General features: G+C 36.5%; 1 protein-coding gene across 1 annotated transcript; it reads right to left on the bottom strand.

Annotated features, from left to right (window-relative positions):
- Window positions 1-207: 207 nt before the first annotated feature.
- On the bottom strand, window positions 208-11,163 carry LOC116339413 (laminin subunit beta-1). The gene is made up of 14 exons (XM_031765271.1): window positions 11,050-11,163; window positions 8,690-8,933; window positions 8,505-8,558; window positions 5,898-6,362; window positions 5,572-5,807; window positions 5,266-5,497; window positions 4,995-5,183; window positions 4,343-4,863; window positions 1,608-4,247; window positions 1,344-1,532; window positions 1,122-1,285; window positions 916-1,057; window positions 651-839; window positions 208-583 (listed from the first exon to the last, which is right to left on the bottom strand). The coding sequence occupies exons 2-14, from the start codon at window positions 8,751-8,753 to the stop codon at window positions 299-301; spliced, it is 5,370 nt and encodes a 1,789-aa protein (XP_031621131.1). The 5' UTR covers window positions 8,754-8,933; window positions 11,050-11,163; the 3' UTR covers window positions 208-298.
- Window positions 11,164-11,405: the final 242 nt, after the last annotated feature.

The raw sequence follows: 11,405 nt of genomic DNA, 5'->3' as shown, positions 1-11,405 counted from the left end.
GGGCAGCAATGCTGTACAGGCGATGCGAATAGCTAGCGCTATTCAGATAGGAAAAAACCATCACTGTAATATATTCATTTTTTTATTTCAATTAAACTATGAATTCTTAACATAAATTCTGAACAGAAATAATTGAATACACAAATATTCATTTCATTCTTTTTTTTCTTGCGTTGATATTTATATTAATTTTTTTGTTGTCATTGATTTTTTTTTTTTCAATATTTGTGGCACATAATTTTCTTTAGGTAAATGCTATTTTGGAGTTTGTGGTTTTAAATAATACAATAAAATTCAACTATGACGAACATGTGCGATAGTATTCAGATTGAAGTTGAATGCGCTCCAAATAACCGACCATTTCATTGTTTAATGCATCGATTTGTGCCTGTAAGCCTTGAAGTTCTCTTTCATTGTTCAGATATGTGTCGGCCATGCCTTGGAGTTGTACTAATTTATTTTGTGTGTTTACCGTAACGACTGAAGCACGTTGCAACAATTGTTGAGCACGAGCTCGTGCACTTTCCGTTGAGCTGGCTTTTTCGGTCAGAACATCGTTTGCCTTGCGATAATTGTTCTTCAACTGTTGGTATTCAATTGTTTTTTATATTAATTATTTGGAATCTCTTTTTTAATAGAGTATGTCATACCTTAACTGCGCTCTCATGAGCTTGATTGGCTTGGTCGCGAACATTCTCCGATTGGCTTTCGATTTCCTTGGCATCGAATTCATTCTTGAGAACATTCTTTTGCAATTGATTCAACTTTTCAAACAATTCATCGACCTTGGCAGCAGTTTCGTTGGCTTTTACTTGGGCTTCAACAGTTACACCGTCAATCTGAATACAATGAATGGTTGGAGAAGAAAAAATTAGAAGAAAATTCAGATCGACATGGTTGAATATACTTGTGTACCTTTTCCAAATCATCGCGTGCCAATGCAATGTCTTCGTTTGCTTGTTTAATGGCATCCTTGGCTTTCTGTTGGGCAACATCAGCATCGTCGAGTGCTTTTCTCAACTCTTGCGCTTGTTTTAGTACATTATCAGCATGTTCACTGTAATCAATCCATAGATTTAGCTTCATTTTTCAACGATTCAACGTTCTTAATAATTTCTTACCTTGAACCAATGGCAATTTCCTTGAGACTGGTGGCGCGTGCCAAATCAGCGCGAGTATTTTGAATAATTGCATCGACATTTTTCAATTGTGAAACGGTATTATCGATTTTATTGGCTAATTCTTTGATTTGGTCAGGATCCAATTGCAAGTTCAGTTCCAAAATCTACAAAAATATTCGTTATCATTTTAATGTTTTTCAAATTGAAATTATTCGAACTCACCTCTTCAGCTAATTTTTTGATTTCGCCTGGTGAAGCAGTATTGTTGTTCAAAATAGTCGACAAATTGGCAATCAAATCATTGCCCTCGCTAATCATCGATTTGGTTCGGTTTAGATGAGTGTTGGCAAGTAGTAGTGCGCCTTCGGCTTTTTTGTATGCTTCGGTTGCATTGGATCTGGCTTGTGATAACTTGATAAAAAAATGATGGACAAACGACAGTTAAATCGAACAATTTATAACGAAAAATAAAATAAAAATACAAACCGATCGAATAAGATCATCAGCGACGTCTTCTTTGGCCTTGATTTTACCTTCAGCATCCTTAACATATTCCAGCGCTTTTTGAGCACGTGTCAATGCTCCTTTTTCACATGAGAAACCACCGCACGTGCCGCAACCGGCACCACCGCAAACACTGTCGCATGGATCGCCACGTTTGTCACACACTTGTTCATTCAAATCTGGAATTTTCGATGTTAGATTTTGCAACTCTGACAAATATTGATCCAATGTATTCTCATTTTGTTCTTGAAGTGTATTGAATTCGTCATTTGCACGACTAACCAATTGTTCGGTACGATGACATTGGCGTTCGGCATTTGCGCTCAAATCTTGTGCTTCGGCATTCAACTGCGACAATAGATTTGCCTTATGCCATGCCTGTCGCGTCAAATTCAAAGCGCCTTCAATGTTGGCCTCTTGCAATTGCGTTGAATTTTCTTTCAATTGATTGGCAACACCTTTAATTTCATCGCCTCGTGCACGAAGACCGTCCAATGCAACATTTGCCAAATTAACATTCGAATATAAATCATCCAAGCGAGTCTCTGACGCTTGCAATTCGGTCAATGATGCGTTCAATTGTTTACGTAAATTCTCTTCAAGATTTTCCAATACCCGAATATCTTGTGAACTAATCGTTACATTATTCAAAACGCTTCGAATTGATGCAATTTGTTTTTCCATTGCGTCAAATTCTTTGGTATAAGCTCCAGTAGCGCCGGTTGTCTTGATTTGTTTGGCTTCTTCAATGACACGTTTAGTTTCTTCGCGCAATGAATTCAATATCAAATCCCAATTATCGAAACATTCACCGCATGGTGAACAGTATGGAGCCCGTCCCAAATAACCACGAGCACATTCATTACATTTATATCCACCGATTCCTTGAACACATTTACATTGTCCATTTGTCCGATCACACTGTTCCGTGGCCGATCCATAGTGATCACATTCGCATGGTTGGCATTTAACATTCGGGTTACCCCAGAAATTGGCTTGACACTCGTTACATTGACGACCGCCAAAACCATCTTTACAACGGCACTGACCATCGTATGGATTACATTGTTTATTTTCCGAACCGATTGGATCACAGTCACAAGCTTCGCAACCTTCACCACTGGCAATTTTCCAATAATTCTCTTTGCATCGATCGCAACGAATTCCTTCAACATTCTTCAAACAAGGACATTGACCATCGTTTCGATTGCAAAATTGAATTTGACTATCCGTTCCCAATACATCACAATCGCATTGGCGACAATCTTGTACAAGTGCATTACCAAAGAAACCATCGCGACAATATTCACAATTTTCACCGGATGTATCGTACAAACACTGCAAACATGTTCCAGTGTGTAGGTCACAATTTCCTGGTCTCGATAGTTCGACATTATTATTACAATTGCATGGTGTACATGTGCCGTTCACAAGTTCTGGATGACCAAAGAAATTTTCAGCACAAATATCGCACTTGGCACCAGCATACCCTTCACGACAATAGCAAATCATATCCTTTGTACGACGGTCCAAGTCACAAGAATCCGAATGAATATGACCAGAGGCGACGGTGCCGGGACAACGACATTCACGACAACCAACTTCACTTCCAAGCAATGGATCACCATAGAAACCTTCGATACAACGTTCACAATTGCGACCACTGGTGAAATCGGCACAATCCAAACATTCGCCCGTTTGTTGATCGCAAAGCTGTGCATGTCCATTACATTCGCACATTTGACAGCTTGGGAAATTCCAAAAACCAGGTTGACACTGATCGCACATACGACCGTATGTATTCGGATGACATTTACATTGACCAGTTATTTGATCACAATTATTGTCGGTCGCACCGATGCTATTACAATCGCACGCCTTACAACCTTCTGGTCCAAATCCATAATAGCCTGGTGCGCATCGATCACATTGTCGTCCGACAACATTCGGTTTACATTGGCATCGTCCACCAAATTCATTACATTTCTTTGTATGTGAACCAGTTGGATTACAAGCACATGGATTTGCACCATCAAACACAAATATACTAATGGTATCGATTAGATCTTTACATTCAGGTGACGATGTTTCATCCCAATCGACACGATAGAATGATTGATTACAATTCGATTCGTACAATTGTCGATTACTGTCGGCATCTGGTGTGCCCGACAATAGTGCTGTGGCCTCAATTCGTGGAATTGTTGATATGGAATCGATAAGAATTTGTGCGGCCGGATTATTTTCTTGTTTGCGTTGACGTTCAAACAGCAATTTGATTTTATAGATTTTGCCTTGTTCGAGGCACACATTTGTCAATGCACTAACACTCGATTCACGTTCTGGCAACGAGAATGGCACACGATCTTCGTACGATGGATGGGAATACGTGCATGGACCATTTGGATCGTATTCTTCGGGACGAATGACTGTGATTTTGGCCACATCCCAATCACCGCGTGACACTGTTTGATAACGAACAACAACATCATACGGCATCGTTTTTGGTATATCATCAATAGTGAATATAAGTTCATTGCCTTCGTTAACACGAGTATAACCGGGCCCTGTCCATGGTGCTCTACCATCGGTTGGTGGTTCACGCAATACAATCGTACAATTCTAAAAATATACAAGTATTTGATTACAATTCAATTTTGAACAGATCTTGGCCTGAGAAATTCAAGTGTTAAAGTGAAGGAAAAAAAGACACTCACGCCATAGCTTGAATAACCCGATTCACATTCAGATGGTGGCACTTCAGCTTCGTATGTTATTTGTAATGATGGAACAAAATAGTTTTGCTTTGGTGTGTCACATCGAAGACCTTGCATGTTCGGTCGGCACGAACATTGTCCACTTATAACATCGCAATGATTATCGTACGAACCACCCGGATTACAATCACACAGTTGACAACCGTCTTGAGTGGCTGATAAACCATATGTTTCTGGCATACATTGATTACAATCTTTTCCAGTGACCAAACGTTTGCAAACACATTCACCGGTGTATGGATTACAGCCCAAATTTCCAATTGTTCCCAATGTATTGCATGTACATTCTTGACAACCCAATGTATTATTTGCATCCAAATTCCAGAATCCTTCCAAACATGTGTCACATCGTCGACCGGCTACATTCTTTTTACAATGACATTTACCGGCTTCATTTTCAGCGTCGGTAATTGAATCGCAAATTCCCTCATCAATCGCACCGCGAGGATCGCAATCACAACCTGAATGAATTCAATTAGTAAAATTATCAGTCGTATGCAGTTTTTTTCAATCAAAATTAAGTCATTTTTTATCAGAAGATAATAATCATGTCTGCCAAGACTTAAGTGCACATCAATTAAACTCGACTTACGTTTGCATACATATGGACTGTTAATTGGTTCATTTGGATCACGATAGAAGAATGGTATACATTCTTCACAATGTTGACCTTGTGTATTGTGTTGACAATTGTCACAAACACCGCCGCTCACGCGACCAGACAGCTCATAGACGGCTGCATCAAAGTGACAGATCTCCGTGTGATTATTACAGTTACAAGCTGAAATAGACAATGTTTATTCGTATTACATTTGACCGGTGTGTTAATTGCATTGAAAGTCGACGGTGTGACATTTGCTTACCTTTACACGCGTTTGTTTGTTTACCCAAAGCTGGCTTCCATGGTAAATCATTGTAAAAATCTAAACATTCTTCACAATTTAAACCTTTTGTATTGTGCGTACATTCGCATCGACCGTGCACCATATCGACTTTATTCTCAACATTTGGCATTGGCAAACAATGCGATGCATGACCATAACATGAGCAAGAACCACGAACAACCATATTTGAAATGGCATAATAGTATTTTTCCTACACAAAATAGATGAAAGAAAGTCATTAAAAAGGGCCGACCAAAACCTTGAAAAATTGTGCAAAATATTTACCTGAATTTCTTCGCGATCATCGAGTAAAGTGTCACCCAAATTATGCAATTGTGTAAAATTGATACGTAAATTGGTCATTTTTAACATATTTTGAATGTGATCGGCGTATGGATTTTCAATATTGTGTTGTGGTGGCAAAACACGGAAAATAACTTCACCATTTTTCGATGGTTCGACACTTGAATACCGTTCATCGCACACAACGTCCGTAATATTCTTTGTGATGCGTGGTATACCTGTTACATTCAATTTTCAATAAAAAGATTTATTAAAAAAATAAAAAATAAAATAGATTTGAATGAACACTTGTGTTGTTACACACTTACCGGGGAAAGCTTCATGACATTTATGGGCAAAGTATCGATACACATGCCAAGTTCGACCGAAATCATATGATCGTTCGATTAACATAGCGGCCGGACGGAACGTTTGGAATACAATGATCAAATGCGTAAAATGGAATTCAGCTTCCAAATCCAAACGAATGGTAACATTTTGTTTGCCATTTTCCGATTGCCACCATGATTGTTCACGAGTACCGGGTTGATTTTTATAAATGATTTGTCCAATACGATGATTCAATCGTGGATCGTTAAGGGTATTATCGGTGCTTTCGCATGAAAAACATTTTTTCTCTTCCAAATGCGATACAATACAGAATCGCTCACGGCCACGAGTACCACATGTTGACGATGCCGCCAAACGATCCTCACGACCAATTAACAAATTTCCAGTCGCCGGATAACATGAACTCTTCTCACACGGATGTACTGGCTTTCGCGGTCTGTATGCTATATTAGTCGAAATATATTGTGCAAAATATATATATTAGCTATAATGAAACTTAAGTAAGTGTTAGTAAGTGTTAGTGACTGTACAAAATCTTTTTTTAAAAAAAATTACAGTTTGCATCATTTGTCACATCGATGAATACAAAATAAAAAAAACACAAGTTTGTTAGAAACTGTGTATAAATTTAATGATTATTATGCACAAAACGATCATATGAAAGAATGCCATTGTTTGCATCACATTTCATATGCGGTGAAAAAAAGAAGGAAAAAAACGACAACAACGCATTGCATTGCGCTTTAATTGCAAATGTTTATGCATTTTTCACGTGCAAAGTGTCACAGAATTATGTAGAATCTTCCAATAGAAAAAAAAAACACACAAATTATGGTGAAAAGAGTTAGTCACAAATCATAGTTTATGAAGATTTCGATGAAGGTACGACCTGAATTTATCTATCAAAAGGAGCAAATACCACAAAAATTTTGATATAAAATCTACACATTGTGATTTTTCAATGTCATAATTTGTTGCTCCCCACAATTTTCAGCCATAATTTGGTTTTGTAAAAAAAGTTAACAACAAATCATGCCATTGGCAAAAATATCTCATAATTGACCCAAAACGGCCAGCCCTAGTACCCAGATTAAAATGTTGAATATATTCGGTCTTTGTAATCACTATGGTATTACGCATTACATTTGACTATTTTCCCCCCTTGATCAGTTATCACTCTATGTACACGTACAGTATGGAAGACATATCTATTTTCATTTCATTCATTCGAATTCGTCATATAAGCTGAGTGTTCTGGGAAAATCACTGTAAAAGGCACACCCAAAATATGTTTTTGTTTCTACACAAACGATTGTATGCGTAAGTTATCGACTTGAAAAAGAAAATGAAAAAAGAATCATCTGGTTGTGTTATGTTTATTTCATTTCGTTCTCTTTCATTTTCTTATTTCTCAATATAGTAGTAATTTGACGCGATAAAATTCTCGATATACATTGAAAAGGAAAAGGTTACATATGATGTTTCCTATCAGCCTTCGTTAGATATACTTTAAAAGAGCATATATATATTTCAAGTTAGATTGTACTACAAAAAGTCACATTCAAATCGAGGCAGCTCGTCAAAACTGTATGAGAGTTCGCTGAGCATTTTGTTTGCTAAAGAGAAATGTGATCATCATCACTTGGCTAAATTTAGAACGTCTTTTTTTATCTCCGGCTAACAAGATATATACAACTGATGCCGCTGCATCTTAAAGGGAACCACACGAACTACGATGGCGAACGGTTTTCCAAACAAATAGAGTCAATATGAAAATATATACAAAATGAAAAGAAACAGATAAACATATTGGATTGAATAAAACGATTGATGATCCAGGTTCTAGTGCTGGCATTATATCGATTGAAAAGGGGAAACAAATGTTCAAATAGTGAAAAAAGTAAAGAAAAACATTGATAAAAAAAATGAAGATGGGATATAATATTGTGAATCAATACGTTGGTGCATTTGGTCGCGTTCGTTGATGAAATAAATGGGATGAACAGTGACTGGATGCTTTGAATGATTTTTAATGCCAGACACTACAAATTCCTTGATATCTTGGCTATCGTCGTCATCGATTTGTGGTTGTTGGTCGCCACGCAATGGTGTCGTCTTTGTGACCATCGTTTCTGCGGTCGTTTTGCGCTCTTTGCTCAATCGGTTTCGAATTATTGAGGCTGGCGTTTGTGTCTTAAATCGATGCGAGACATTTGAATTTGGAATGTATATTGGAGCGTGCAATGCTTCAGTCGATTTACGCAATGAATATGAAGATGTCCATTGATTTTGATGAGTTGTCATGCGATCGTCAAAGCGATAATTTGAAGTGCCTAAATGGTTTTTGTTTGTATTGCATTCATTTTTTATATGTGATTCATGCAACATGCATAATCGTAATGTGTAAAAGGTGAAAAAAATGAAATCGATTTTTAATTCAGTTCGATAATAAAATGAACATTTTCTTCATCAAATTCGTCGTCATACCAAAACATATGAATATTAAAGAAATTTTGCCTAATTGTTATTCGTCTTCGTTTCTATTTTTTTTTTGAAATAAAAAACGTCAAGAATGAAATGCTTACGTTTTTGCCGAGCTGACTGTGCATCCGACTGTTGTGCCACACATTCTGCTAAATCTGAAATGAAATTTCACATCTGTGTTAACTTGTTGCCATCTGAACCGCGATTTCGTAATAGTTTTCGAACAAAACACAGCAACGACCAAAAAAAATTGTCGTTTTCAATTTTAGTTTAAAATGTCACTTGCCTTTAACTAACACTAAAACTATATAGAATATAACTCCGACAAATGTTGATTTTAATTTCACCATGGCTCCTCACACTTGTCGTCTGGTAAACGTTTTTTTCTACGAAGAAAACGTTCCCGTCCTAAAACGAATACATGAACATATACTACGATCAGATTTCGAATAATTCGTTTCTTTTTCTTGTTGCTGTTGTTGCGGTTCGCGTTTTCTGTCGGTCGTTGTTTTTTTTTTTGAATTAGAACACTGTGGGTAATAGAAGTTCAATTTGTTGTTGAAATAATATTTTTTTTTTGTGTAAAGTCAACATATGTAGAAAGATAGAGAAAAAAAAGACACGACGATCGATAAAGACCAATAAGAACATGAACGACAGCATGTAAAAAGACAGCGAAAGCGAAGATCAAGAATAAAACCAACCAAGAAAAAATCGTCTTTATCATCATGTGACGAAAAACCATGATAGTTGCCGGGTTCTCTACAATTCATTCACATAATCAGTTTCAAATATGGAATTTCTGCCCCGAATATGCCATATTTCATTCAAATTGTACTTGCTTTCAATGAAAACCGAGTAATACACATTATTTTTATTCACTCTTATCACGCTGAATGTGTGTTGTTCATACATCCGTACATCGGGACAGAATTGAGCTATTCAAAATAACAAAACTGCTCTCATGCTATCAACAAAAATGGCTAGGTTTTTTTCTCCTTTACTCTTCCGGTAAAATGTGTAATCTTATCGAAGGTTAAAGAACTGATGTAGCTTGTAATGAGCACACATTCTATAACTATGGCTTGTAAATTTATTTGTTTTTTTTTTGGCGAATAGTTAATGATCGGTTAGTTTCATCCTGTTGATGTAAAATATTCGTATACGTCTCATTCATTCTATTTGAAAGCCAAAAAAATGTGCTGATCAAGTGAATCCTCGCTATCTACAGCCTTATTGCTATAGTAAATTTATTACGAAAGTGATTGGAATTTAAAAATGTGAAAATGTCAAATAAGCTCAAAAATGTACACGTTACGATTTGTAACCTAATAGCGATGGAAATTATACGGTTATAAATTCTCGATTTCAATTCGAATTGCAGGTGCCGAAATTATTTTTTAGCACTGAACGGCAAAAACACATTATACATGTCGATATGGCCAATGTGTATTAAATGAGTTTATGTGAGCATTTAAAATATATGGTGTACTGTTTGGACTGTTTTCTCAATTATTCGCATATCCAATGTAGTCATTTCGTCGAATTACCAGCGATTTTGCTGAATGGTACCACACACTTTATTGCATTTTCACTTGTGTTTGTGATTTGAACAGTTTTACATGCGCTATTCGTCCATAAAATCTCATGCTGTGCAAATCTTTATGCACACTTTTGGCCACCGTAATGTGATGAATAATTTGTTGCAAACAACAGCATAAATCACATATTAAACTCATCATATTCGAATATCCATGTTGCTTGGATGCAATTATCAATTTCCATATATTTGTTTTTGCTTGTTTTTGTACAATTTATCGTCAATCGCACACACAATGAACTGTTTCTATGTCGGAAACAAAACTCCAACGCTCAGCATGCGTGTCGTATAAAAACCCATAGTTAAAATGTTTAATGTTTTTGAGAACACATGTGATAAAAATACTCATTTTATGATCAATTGTGGTCTTAAATTTTTCTGTACATTTTGTACTTAAATTATATTTCATCGCACCATATGTTCAATTTTTGGTATTTCAATTATTTTCACTGTACAGATTTTTATTTTTTGCGCCAGCTTCACTGTGTTCGTTGGTACAAATTTTCGGGTCGTCCATTGATTTATGTAGTCATGCACGTCGGCAATGATCAATACACGTATTACAAACAAAAGATATCGTTGCGATGAATAAATGACGTCGTTACCATGCACAAAAGGAACGTTAAATTGTTTTTTTCATTTTGGTCGACGTAAAATCAAATTGTCTTTTTACCAGATGAACAATATTTTGTTTTGAAAATACCATAGAGTTTGAAAGGATCATAAGCACACATACACTCACGCTGATGGAAGAGAAAACATTCAAAATAACCAAATACATTCAACAGATGCACAAACATTCTTTCACCATATAGTTGTGATATCAACGTATCCAAATGCACCGAGAATAACTTGAAACTGTAACACGATCATACTTTGTCTTTCGTCAGAATTCTGCAAAAATCTTCTTTAACACAAAACTATTTCTATTTAAATGCGTTTTATTTTCGATCAAGCTGAAGATTTATCCGAAAAAGAAAATCACACAAACACAAGATAAGCCATATAGCATGGAATTCAGAAATGCAACAACAAATGGTACCTACACAACTTCAAAGAAAAAGGAGAAAAAAAAACAAATAACTTGGAAGAGAGAACGGAACGAAATAATACTTTGGTGCTGTTGACCGATTGAAGTATTCCACTCGACTGACGACGGGAATGATCGAGTCGGGATCCGGCATTGCGCATTCATTCTTCTTATGGTTTTACAGTGCTGCGCGCATACATAAAAATGAAGTGCGTTCTCTTCGGCTGCTTTTGGTTTGTTGTGTTCCTTTTTAGTGCGACGACGATCATTTATGCTTTGCGTTTTGTTGCACGTCCGTCTTCTCTATCTATGTTGCTGTTGCTCTTTCGAAAAAACCAAAAATAGAGTTGTGTTTTTGTGTGCTGTTTTCCA

This window comes from Contarinia nasturtii, unplaced genomic scaffold (assembly GCF_009176525.2).
Source record: "Contarinia nasturtii isolate CC-2019 unplaced genomic scaffold, AAFC_CNas_1.1 Cnas_scaffold_533, whole genome shotgun sequence".
Classification (NCBI taxonomy): domain Eukaryota; kingdom Metazoa; phylum Arthropoda; class Insecta; order Diptera; family Cecidomyiidae; genus Contarinia; species Contarinia nasturtii.
This window is presented reverse-complemented; position numbering and strand designations above follow the sequence as displayed.